Source organism: Vulpes vulpes, chromosome 10 (genome assembly GCF_048418805.1).
Source record: "Vulpes vulpes isolate BD-2025 chromosome 10, VulVul3, whole genome shotgun sequence".
NCBI lineage: Eukaryota > Metazoa > Chordata > Mammalia > Carnivora > Canidae > Vulpes > Vulpes vulpes.
This window is the reverse complement of record NC_132789.1, coordinates 49,793,318-49,806,211: the sequence shown is the minus strand read 5'-3', so window position 1 is coordinate 49,806,211 and position 12,894 is coordinate 49,793,318. Positions and strand designations below refer to the sequence as shown.

The 12,894-nt window shown below is 39.5% G+C and overlaps 1 protein-coding gene across 5 annotated transcripts in view; it reads right to left on the bottom strand.

Moving 5' to 3' along the window:
* LOC112914739 (BEN domain-containing protein 5) overlaps positions 1–12,894 on the bottom strand; it is a 1,350,915-nt gene that overhangs the window by 476,731 nt on the left and 861,290 nt on the right. For all 5 annotated transcript variants that reach the window (XM_072724031.1, XM_072724033.1, XM_072724032.1 and 2 more), the window contains exon 5: positions 4,377–4,593. In XM_072724031.1, coding sequence (XP_072580132.1) covers positions 4,377–4,593 — 217 coding nt within the window. The remainder of the gene's footprint in view (positions 1–4,376; positions 4,594–12,894) is intronic.

Here is a 12,894-nt window from a genome sequence, read left to right as displayed (position 1 = left end):
CAATCTGGAAACAATCCAAATGTCTGCCAACTAAAGAATTAAAAAAAAAAAGTGCTATATATCTTTTCAATAGAATACTATTCAGCACCAAAAATGATCTACTGATACATGGCACAACATGGCTACACCTCAAAAATATAATGCTAAGTGAAAGATGCTGGATGCAAAAGATTTCATTTATATAAAATGTTCAGCAATGGAATTTATAGTGTTAGAAAAGATCAGTAGTTGTTACAGATCAGAATGGAAGTGAGGATTAACAAAGGAAATTTTTGGGATGATGGTAAAAAATAGATGATGTTCTAAAAGTAGATTGTGATGACAGTGTAAAACTCTATAAATTTACTAAAAATCATAGAACTGTATCCTTACAATGAGTGAATTGTATGGTATATTAATTATACCTCAATATGGGTGTTAAAACAATAAGGACAAAAAAGATCTTTCCCAGGATATATTTATCTTAAATGTCAGATTGCAGCATTAATGCATGTTCAAAGGGATTTTGTTTGGGGAAGTTAGAAGGGGCCACCAGTGAACAAGAAAATAAGATTCCACTTTGGATGACATAATTAGTAGCAATAGTAGCTATGGACATGGTGATTAATAGTTCCAGCACTATTCAAAATCTTGCTTTCTGCTCACTTTCCCTAAGATGTGGATGTTGGCATGTTTAGCCTTCCCACTTATAATTATCCTCCCTCCAAATTGGAATAAGGATTAACTAATTATAGTGGTGCATTCAGACATGAGCCATACCAAACACCCTGGTAATGAAGAATTGTCCTATCTGGAAAAGTAGTTGCATTTGCTTTGACGTGCAACCCACAGAGTTTCCCTAAACTAGTTTAGCCAGCACAGGTACACTCTGCGTTTCCATTAACTTTACTTTTTTAAGATGCTGCTTTGGATAAGGTAATCCCTTTGCCAAAAACCTACTGAGGCTCTTAGTTATTAGTCCAATATAGAAAGCATCAGTGGTCCATCAAAATGCCAGGATGTAGTGTTAGAAGCCACGGGTTTAAACCTTGTCTCTAATATGAATTAACCATGTTGTTTTAGGTAAGTAACTTATTTTTTTTTTAGCCTTAGATTATTTATTCTCCAAACTGGAATAATTTTGCCTACTCTTTTATGTATAAAAGATAATATACATTTAGTACTTGACCCCACATCTGTGTGTTAAATCTGAATAAAGGCTATAGCTCTAGTTCCTTTCCCTGCCCCCTCCTCACAATTCCTTAATACAACAATTAAAGCTTTCTAGAGTTAGGCTCTGATATTCCTATTTATCCCCATCTTCTACTGGAAGATTCCCAACACTAACCAATTATCACCATGCAATGACTCTGGCTATATCCTGCCATCTGGGCTGCCTTCTCCCCAACTTTGCATTTAGTATTCCTACTCATCTTTTAAGACTCAGCATAAAGCCTATCTTTTCCCTGATGGTTAGTCTGATCATTACTTTTCCAAATAACTTATGAGATCCTTAATTATATACTTAAAAATATTATTTCTGTCTGAATATGTCTTATTTCCTCAGGTATAGAATACATTTCTGGAAGTACACCAAGATTTGTTTTATATCCCACAGTGTTCCTCAGTTCCTTGGCCTAAAGTAGGACAAGGGTCTCAACTTGTTGTTTTGTTTGTTTTTTTCCTGAGGAGTTTCAAAGAATAATTTGAAAACATTATTCAAGTCCAATTTTTTCATTTTGTAGATGAAAGACTTGTTCCCAGAATGGGGAAGTAACATTCAAGGTCAGATGAGTAATTTGGTATTAGTGTTGAAAATGGAATTCAGGCTTCCTGTGGCAGAGACTTCAGGCTGTCCTTCAAAACTGTCCTTCAGTTCTCCTACATATCTAGAGGACTACCAGTTTTTAGCTGGAGACATGGTCACCCAAAATGAAGACTTCATGTCTCATCCTTACGTTAGAGAAAGGTGGATATGAGTTCTATGAAATGGAATAGAAGAGAAAGTGCTATGTAACTGCATCTTCTCCATTCTTCCCCTACTTTCTTTATCCTGCTGCCTAAAACAAAGATCTGATGGTATAATTCCATCCTGGATCCACAATGAATTCATCCTTTCATTCATTCAACAATTCATTTAATAGCCATTCCGTATGCACCTACATTCTACGTGGCAAAAATCTAAGAAGGGGTTGGGGTGGACACAGGAATGAAATGTACAATTCTTGCTCTTTAGATTAAAAGTCACAAGTATTACATGAACTTCTCACTGTCTTAACTCATATCACAATTCATATCTGGCAAACACTCATCTCCTTTCTCTGACAGTCGCATCTCAGATAATCTTACTATTTCCAATAATAAATTGTCGATTAATCTACGTGTGCCTAGTATGTTCTATTTGCTTTTCTACATCTCCTCTCTGCCCTTCTCCACCATTTTCTTTGACCAGCGTGGCTTAATCTTTACTTCAATGGGCTCTCTTGTCCTCTAGCTTCTGGTTGGGTTGGTCAGTAGGGACCCTGAGAAGGAAATCAGAGGAGAGTAAGAGAATGAGTTCTATGTATTTATTTTTCTCAGTTCCCTCCCTGTGAGGTCATCTCAGGCTAACTTTATTCCTTAAGTGAAGGTCACTGTTCCACTCGAGGTGGCCTACTACACGACTCTCTACTATTGGGTTCTGGTAATCATTCCTTCCCTTTACACCCTTTGGGCTGTTACTAGCCCTGGGGAAATAAACTATACCCTGTGGTTTTCCTACACACTGCCCACACCTTGTAAATAGCCCATTTATTAAGCCTTCCTCAAATTATCCTAATGTGAGGCTGCCATCTGTTTCCTGCTAGCATGCTGACTGATAGACCATGTGTACCAATTCTCAGTTTGAGATATATAGACACCAGATACCCATGGCACCCACCAGAAGCACAGTTAGGAAGAGAGTTTAGTGAAGATATTTAGTAAAATCTTATAGAGAATCTCAGGCTATAAGAATAGCCTAAGACCACTAGACTCTAAGACCACTAGATTTTGAGAACGGATTGGACTCTCAGGTACCTGAGCCATATACAGACTCTCTTTATTTCTCTCCTTCTTTGTGTATCCTGGACTAGACTCTGTCTTTTAAGCAGTCTAGTCTTGAAAACTTTTATTTAAAGTGGGACTCCCTTCAAGGTGGAACTCACAGTCACTGGGAAGAATCCACTTTTCCACCAACACATCTCAGAACCTCGAGTACGTATTATCTGCCAATGCCACCAGTATTCTCACTTAGGATCTTTAGAGTAGTTTATATACTGATTTGAGAGGCATAATCCACAATTTTTGAAGAATAAAACATAAAAACAATTTATCACCTGCTTATTCATTACAAGTAGCTGAAGTATCATTGGCCATAGAGAACAATGATAGGCAGAACAATGCACCCCTTTCCAAAATGTCCAAGTCCTAATCCCAGAAAACTGTGAATCTGTTACTTTACATGACAAAAAGGACTTTACCAAAGTGATTAAGTTAAAGTTCTTTAGATGTAGACACTATCCTGGATTATCTGGGTGAGCCCAACATAATTACAAGGATTCTTATAAGTAAAAGAGGGAGGCAAGAAATTCAGTGGTAGAGTGATGCAGCCTGAGAAAGACTTAAGCTATTGCTGGCTTTGAAGGTGGAAGGGAATTACAAACTAAGAAATGCAAACAGCCTCTAGAAGCTGGGAAGAACAGGGAAACAAATTCTCTCCTGGAACCTCCAAAAGGAATGCAGACCTGCTGATATCTTGATTTTAGCCCAGTGAAACCAATTTCAGACTTTCTCTAAACTGTAAGATAATACATTCATTTTGTTGTAAGCCAGCAAGTTCAAGACCATTTGTTAAGCCAGCAATAGGAAACTAATATAGAATAATAGAAGACTGAAATCTCCAGACCTAGAGAACTACACCTGGAAAGGAAGAAGGGTTAGGAACTGATGAATGGCAGAGACAGAGCACATGGTGGGCAGCACAACCAAACTGTACACCATCTGCTAATGTGACTGCAGGCAAGCTGAATTCATTAAAAGACAGAGGTTTTTGTTTTTGTTTTTTTATCTCAGAGGTTTACACTCATAAAATGCTTTCATGCCTTCAACATGCTTGTGACACCTAGTAGGAGCCTCCTTCTTTTCTCACTGGATTTTCTGTATTTTGTGAGAGAGCACCATCAGCTTCAATTCAGAAGGACAGGCATCTGTCTCATATCTTATTCTGTGACTTCCACAGAGGCAAAGAATAGTACAATGAAATTAATTATTAGAAGTTCCAGAGCATATGCAAAGCATCAATATCCATTATTTCCATTCTATAAAAACCCATTGCTAAGCTCCTCCCACAAGGCTGCCTGGTTCTGACTCGGTCTTACCACGCTCTGACCCAGCTGCTCCCGAAAGAAGTAGTCCATGTTTCTCTTTTGCAGGCCGTCAAGGTAATGCTGAAAGCGCGTGTATGTATATGGGTAGCAGTAAGCAAATTGATAAATATCTTCTTCTCGGTCAAAACAAAATGCAAAGGACATCACATAATTCTTCCTATGGTCTGGGCACCGGTAGTAGTAAACATTTTTAGGTGGCAGTCTTTGCCTAAAAGATACAAACAAAAAAATGTGGACATATTAGACAATCATTCAAGCTTCAAAAGGTAATAAGCAGGAAGAGAAAAACTGTAACATCAAGAACTCCTCCTAGTGCCTGGGAATAACAACCATACCATCTATGGTAAAGAAGAGACCAAGAGTTGGCAGTACTTTGTTCAAATTCCAGCCCCATCCTTTACCAGTTGTTTGGACAATGCAAATTTAAAAGATGAACAAGTTTTAGTCATTGTTTACTCTTATTTTGAGCATTTATTATATGCCTAGGCATTGTGCTAGATTCTTGATGTATAATGGTAAATAAGACTGGCATGTGTTTGTTCTCACGGAGCCTATATTTTGGTGGGGAAGCAGTCAATAAAATATTAAAAATAAATATGCAATATAGTTACAGACTTTAAAAGTGCCTTGAGGGCAACTGAAGACTCTGATATTTTACTGAAATAAACAGGGGAGGCCTGCTTTTCCTAGGGAAGTGTATTATAAGGCTTGTATTATAAGGCTAATTCAGATCGTTTTAAAATAAGCTAATATGCATTATAAATATTCAAGGGAGAGGAAAGAATACTCAACATTCATTTAAATTATTATTATTTTTCTACAGAGCATTTCATGACACTAATTTTCCACAGAAGCACTTTGGGAAATACTACTTCAAATACACTGTGTAGGCAAATTTTGCTAAGTCATCACGCTCATTCTTCAAAAAGGAACTCTGAAAACATATACATGAGAAAAGGCAAAATGTTCCAGTCATAATTCCCAGAACTTCTTTACATTCATCCCCACCATAGGCTCACTGTACCCTCTCATGAATGTATGACATCCAAACCATTCACACTGTTTCCCTGCAGTGAATGCCTCTCATTTCTATGTCTTCAAAATTCTGTTAATCCTACAAAACCCATCGCAAACTGTGCCTTTTCTATGATCAACCATTGACAATTCCAGGCCTGTTCAGCTCCCACATTTTGCAGTAATTCTTGATTCTTTATTGATGGCTTCCTAAGTCTCATCCACTAGGATCAGTTTGGAAACTCCTTACAGGCAGGTATGTTTTCTTTTCTTTCTTTTTTTTTTTTTTTTTTTAAGATTTTATTTATTTATTTATTTATTTATTCATTCATTCATTCATTCATTCATTCATAAGAGACACACACACACACACACACACAGAGGCACAGACGCAGGCAGAGGGAGAAGCAGGCTCCACGCAGGGAGCCCAACGCGGGACTCCATCGATCCTGGGACTCGAGGATCATCACATCCTGGACTGAAGGCAGCGTTAAACCGCAGAGCCACCTGGGCTGCCCAAGGCAGGTATGTTTTCTTGAGGGTTACTAGCACAGTAGAGGAAGGATGCAAGGCTCACCTGTAGGGGTTTGGCATTCAACTGAGAAGAAAAGAGACACAGGAGCATGTGGAGGACAGTGTGAGGAGGAGGGTGTAAGTGATAAGGCTGAGAAAAAACAAGATTGGTTCCAGGTACAGCAGCCTGAAGAAAATTGCTAAGAACTCCCAGAGCATTATAACATGCAGTTTGCTGCAGAATCTCACTTCTACCCTGGTGTCCTTCTGAGGCTTCCTCAGTAGCCAGAGTGGGAAGTACAGCTGTGGGCTTCCTGTGGAAGAGCAGAGGTTACAAAACACTAATTCTGTACATACAGTGGCTTGTATTGTTTGCCTGTTGCCCTGGATCTTATGAATCTCACTCAAACATTAATGAAAAGCATAGAAGGGGTAGCCCAGGTGGCTCAGCGGTTTAGTGCTGCCTTCAGCCCAGGGCGTGACCCTGGAGACCCAGGATGGAGTACCACGTCAGGCTCCCTGCGTGGAGCCTGCTTCTCCCTCTGCCCGTGTCTCTGCCTCTCTCTCTGTCTCTCATGAATAAATAAATAAAACCTTTTTTAAAAAAAAAAAAAAAGAAAAGAAAAGCATAGAGAGGAAGAAGTTAAGGAAGGAAACAAAAATTAAGGAAGGAAAAAAGGAAAAGTATTGAGGGAAGAATGAGGGAAAAGAGAAAGGAAGAATATGCATAGTATGGGTTGTTTCTCATTCAGTACCTGATTTAATCCTCACAACCATTGGGTCAAGGTGGGTATTATCCCACTTTGCCAATGTGGTCATGGAGGCTCATAAAAGTTAAGGAACTCACTCATGATCTCAATCAGGTAAATGATAGAGCTGAGATTCAAATTTGTTTCTGTCTGATTCCATGTGCAGTACCTAGAACACTCCTCCATAATCCTTCTTGATAAATTATGAACTTCTGGCATTCCAGATATGAGTGTGCACAAAAGCCAGGAGGCAAGAGAGAACAAGTAAAATGTTGGAACTGAAAGGAATTCATCATGGCTGAAGCACAATGAGTGAGAAGGGAAATCATGAGAAATGTGTCTTAAGACGAAGGCAGAAGCCAGACTAAATACTTAAACCAGATTAAAGTATTTAAAAATTATTCTGAAGTCATAGGGTACCTTTCAAGTAAGTGAAAGAAGTTAAGCATCATGAGTGTGCCAGTCTAAGGAATTGATGATAGTGGTCAGAAGGACAGAATAAGGATAGTAGCTGCACAGGTGAGAAGACAAGACAGATTTGACTGTATTAGAAAAAAAGGGGCTGAAGTGATGGGACATAAAGTCTAATATGGGTGAGAACCTGCAAGTGCTGAAGAGGACAGGATGGTATAGAGAAGAGCGTAAGCAACAAAGGAACAGGGCTTTGCACATAAATGCCAGTGGTAGTATCAAAGGCCACCTACTGGATGTGCTTGGGCCACCAAAAGAGTCCATTTGCCTCCTACTCCCAAAACCACCACAAATAAATATTCAGGTTAACAACAGTCTTCTTTTAATGTAAATATAACTTTAAGACAAGTCCTTCCTAGGCATTCCTTATTTCTTTTTTTTTTTTTTAAGATTTTATTTCTTTATTCATGAGACACAGAGAGGCAGAGAGAGGCAGAGACACAGGCAGAGGGAGAAGCAGGCTCCATGCAGGGATCCTGACATGGGACTCGATCCCAGGTCTCCAGGATCATGCCCTGGGCTGAAGGCAGCGCTAAACCGCTGAGCGACCCGGGCTGCCTGGCATTCCTCATTTCTAACCAGATTGCTACCCTAAGCCTTCCTATTTTGAAATGTGGGGGCTACCCGTTATGAGACAAAGAAATAATGGCCTGGAAGATGCATTGAGAGTGAAAAATCATCTCTTCCTGATATTTCTGTAAGTGGAGTAAGAGAATGAGCAGCTCTGGAGAGGGAAATGGAGAGAATAATGGCCTCCATATCAGTGGTCTTACTTCATTGTTTTATGTAGCAAATATTTGTTCAATATCATGCACCAAGCATTGTTTGATTAAGAGAAGAGGTAAAGGAATCAGTGGACTAAAAGCCAGAGAACCCAACTGAGATTATTAACCATGAAGCTGAGTTTCAGAGGAAAAACTGGAAAGTTCTGGATAGAGAAGGGAACAATGGAAAACCAAGACCAGACCAGTGCAGACACGAGGGTATAGGTGATGGTCTACATTTGTGATGTGATTGAACATGCAAGAATGTGAGACTGTGGGATTAACTAGTCTTGGGGTTCCAGATTTGCATTCAACAAGAATGCCAGTTGAAAGTGGCCTTGAAGTCTCTTACCAGTAGTCAGTGATACTGGTTACAGGCTCTGGCTCACTGAGCTGAGCGCAAGGTGAGCATGTCTTCATACGCTACTGATTCCTACAGTGATAGGCCCCTCGGGTTATGATGCTTCTGTTCTCAACTCTTCATTTACTAGTATATCCGATCAGGGTCCATGCTTTAAATTCAATCACTCCAGTTTTCTCCAATTCTAGCCAAGTTTAGCAACTTGACTCTGAGAGCCTGCCATCTCCACCAAATTTGATTATGTGCTATCAAGAGAATTCATCTAAGGCCTGCAGCTGTCCCAGCTCCTCTCCTGAGTGGGTCGGATGCCTAACTTGATTTACAGACAGAGTGAAGGTAATGGGCCCTGGGGTAATCATTCAAGGAAGCTGAGATGCTGCTCAGGGCTTAGATTTTCTAGACCCTGCTAAGAATATAAATAAAAATCTATTTGAGAAGAGCTCAGTAGGCCAAATTCATGAGGACTTTCAAGTAACACAAAGAAGAGAGGAAAATAAAGCTGGGACTAAGTAGGAAAAATGTGTCTCTCATTTGTAATGTACTTCTGGTTTTTCTCTTATTTTGCTTATCATGTTTTTACTATGTCTCAGGCATCCTGTTAAATGTTTTATATGCATTATCACTTAAACTTTACAATAACCCCATGAGCCAGGGGTTATTAACATCCGTTTTACACGGACAAGAAAACTGAAGCTCAGAGAGGTAAAAAATTCCCTGAAGTGGCAGGTTTAGTAACCCACAAAGCTTGTATTAATGCACGCTAGTATAACTCCAAAGTCTGTTGCTCATAACCCTGTGGTACCATGCCACTCTCCTTTTTCCCCTTGTCATCCAGCTCACAGTCTTAGTTCTATTTCCAGAAAAATCTGCTCTCTTGCAAAAGACTCTTGAAATAACTCCCTATCCTTATATTTTGGTTTGGCCCACAAGGCTTCCTGAGATTGCCCTGTGATCTAGTATCATCAGCTATTTCTTCCTCCTTGAACCCTGTATTTTATTCATACTGAGCTACTCACAATTCCCTAACAGAATTTTATGCCTTTCCTCCTGTACCTCTATGGAATCTCTCTGTATTTGATATTTTTTTTCCACTTAGACTGCCTTCTTTGCCATCTTAACTACTTGGTGAACTTATACTGGCATAAAGTAGATTGTCAATAAAAGCTAAAATATTTTTAAGTGAACTAATTAGTTAATGGACAAAAGAAGGTATAAATGTTTATCCTTAAATGTACTTCTTCTCTGAATCCTTCTCTGTCCATCCAGCTTTCATTAATTTTTCTCTACTTTGACATAATAATATCAAAATAAGTTTTATAACTTGGTATGTCCCTTAACAGTGAACACCAAAAGTACATGGAGATTTCTTCAAAGAAAGTATAGGCTTTTTGAAGGCAAGAAGAGTGTCTCCTTTTTCCTCTCTCTCTCTCACTAGAAATGGCATAGTAAAGTTAACAATACTTGCTTGTTTTATCATAGGAAAAGAAGACTCAACTCTGAAGATAAATGGTAGACATCATAGGGAAGTAGATTTTATCTCAGTATAGAGACTCTTTAGCATTCAACTGAGGAAAAGAAAAAAGGCCCAAGTTACAGGGGAGTGCAAGCATGGGAAGTTTTATGAGATCCCATCAAGGATAAGTTCCTATACTTGATGTTAGGTTAAACCAGGCAGCCTTCTGATTCCATTTAATACAGATCATCGAGATATCAGTGAAAACAATACAATAATGATGATAAGTTATTATAATTATAATTCCTAATATGTATACATATTATTGACCATGTACATAATTTTAAGTATATTATGAAGTATTAAGTTCTTTAATCCTCACAACTATCCTCTGAAGTTATTCCTATTATCCCAATGATAGGATGAAAATAAAGATAGAGTCAAGAATGATTGTTATGCAAAAAAATTATTTTTAAGATTTTATTTATTTATTTGAGGGACAGTGAGAGCAAAAGACATCACAGAGGGAGAGGAAAAGGGAGAATCAGACTTGCGGCTGAGCAGAGACTCCGATGCGAGGCTTGATTCCAGAACCCTGAGAACATGACCTGAGCTGAAGGTGGATGCTTAACTGACTGAGCCACTCAGGTGCTCCAAGAATGCTTGTTTTTTTTTTTTTTAAGATTTTATTTATTTATTCATGAGACACACACACACACACACACACACAGAGGGAGAGAGAGAGAAAGAGAGAGAGAGAGAGGCAGAGACACAGGCAGAGGGAGAAGCAGGCTCCATGCAGGAAGTCCAATGTGGGACTGGATCCTGGGCCTCCAGGATCACGCCCTGGTCTGAAGGTGGTGCTAAACTGCTGAGCCACCCGAGCTGCCCAGAATGCTTGTTCTTAAGAAGAAATTTGTCCATGACTCCCCAGAAAATGTCATAAAGGAACCAGTTCAACATTGATCCTGCCAGAGATGCAGAGATTCAAGACCTGGAGTGTGTGCTTTCGGGACTTAGAAAACTAAAGGCTGATCCAGCTCTTGGAACAAACCATCATCTTGGGTCCATCCTGACGACTGAAGAGGGCCTCCACATGTGTGAGGCGACCCTGTAACTCACATCCTCAAATCTAGTCAGGCATGCACATATGAGCAAAGCACACACACACATTCACACACATGCATGTACATACTGAACAAATTCACAGTCATACTATATACTTCTCTATTATAGCCTCTTTTTCATTATATCAATTTGAAAAATATCTTTCTCCACCATTAGATTGAGCACCCGATTGTCCCCCCTTGAAGGCAGAACCAATAGATTGTTCATCTCTGGTTCTGCAGGACCTATACAGAGCTTTGCATAAGCTTTGAAAATGCTTATCAATTGGGTAAATGAATATATTTGTGAGTGAACTTTAAGGGATTAACAAATTTCAGCTATACCAACAGATAAATATTGTGTTCTCTCCATGTGAAACTGAGTCATGCCCTGAATACATTAGGTCTCGAAAACCTTCATGCCTTTTAAAATGGTTTTCCCTCTTTCTGCAATTGCTGTTCTCATACGTTTCTACATAGTATACCTTTATGTAGAGAAGCGAAATCCAGCTCAAGTGACATTTCCTCTTTGAAAGCTTTGTCAGCAACTCCATGAACTAATTTCTCTAAATACTAATTGCAGAAATTGGTGTATTTCTGTTTCATCTCAAAATCCATAGCACTTAGCATAGTGCTTGGCCCCGAAGAGAAGCTCAAAGCATATCTGCAGAATGAATGAGTGAGTGCATTTAGGACTGACTGAATGAATGAATGATTCCTTCTCAGTTACCATCCTCTGTGATTTCTCTCCAGTGCATCATTTTGGAGATTAGTAGAACACAGAGGAAGCAAAGGAGCCCAGGGCCTAATGGACTACATCAGCCTCTCTAAAACAATAGCGTTTCCTGCCCTCCTCCAGAACCCTGAAAGACTGGAGCCCCAATTTTCTCTTTAGTCTAGCAAAAAATATGGATATGGATAGCTGAGTTCTGATCCGAGATTCTTCCTAGACAATAGACACAATTTTTTTCTTCATATTGGCAGAAAGGAAAAATAACAAAGAATTTTTTCATATTGTAAATTCTAAAAGAGATATGCAGAATGAAGTCACTCAAATACTTCCAAAGGGCACAACATATATTAAGCACCACCTGTAAACCAATACTTTGCCACCTATTTGATGTACCTACTACCTGACGGATGAACACATATTCTCCCCACCACACAAGGCTGCGCTCACTGACATTCAGCCAACAGCTGCAATTGCACAGTCTCTTTATTTTCCTTCTTCACTGCTCCAGGGGTGGGAAGTAATCTGGCATTCAGTTTTCCAGGTATATTTCAAATTAACCTAAGACTTCATCCCTCTTCCTTTCATAAGGGCAGCTGAATCTCTGGTTTGCCATCCATGCTAACATGTGGCCTTTAGTCTACATTTAGCTAGAAAAACCTTGACTACCACCTGGCTTGAGCCAGTTCGCCCCTCCTTTTCTTCTCTGGAGTCTGGCACAGCCAGGCAGCTGGCATAGATGCCCACATTATAAATCCACCCTCCCTAGGCAAACAGGAGCCACTCCTAATTCCAATCCCCAAATAATAATAATGGTGCTCCTGTCACCAGCATCTCTATTCTTATCTTTCTCCACACTTTGTCACAGCTAATCTCCTGGTGAGTCACAGAGAGGGAGGGGGAGAGGGAGGGAGTGCTTAGATACAGGCAACACATTTTTACAGCCAGTGTCTAATCAGATTACCATCTTATCAGAGGCTGATGGGCACTAGTGTGGGAGGAGAGACAGAGCTACATATTGCCAGCTGATTTTTTGATAACAAAAAGACACTGAGCGATTCTTGAATTAACCTTTCTGTCCTACACACTATATTGTTTATTTTTTCATAGTTCATTTTATATGTAGGGTATTTATTTATTTATTTATTTATTTATGCCTTCTGGAGAAGGACACCCACACACTGGCAGCAGCTGCTTCTATTAATTCCAAGCCATTAAAAAAATTAAAATTAAACCCAATTACTTTGGTTTAGAACCGGGGAAGAGCGGAGACTGCTTATTCCCTCCAGTCATGGACAGCGACAGCCCTCCTACTCACGGGAGGCTGCGGGCAGAGTGCAGATGCAGC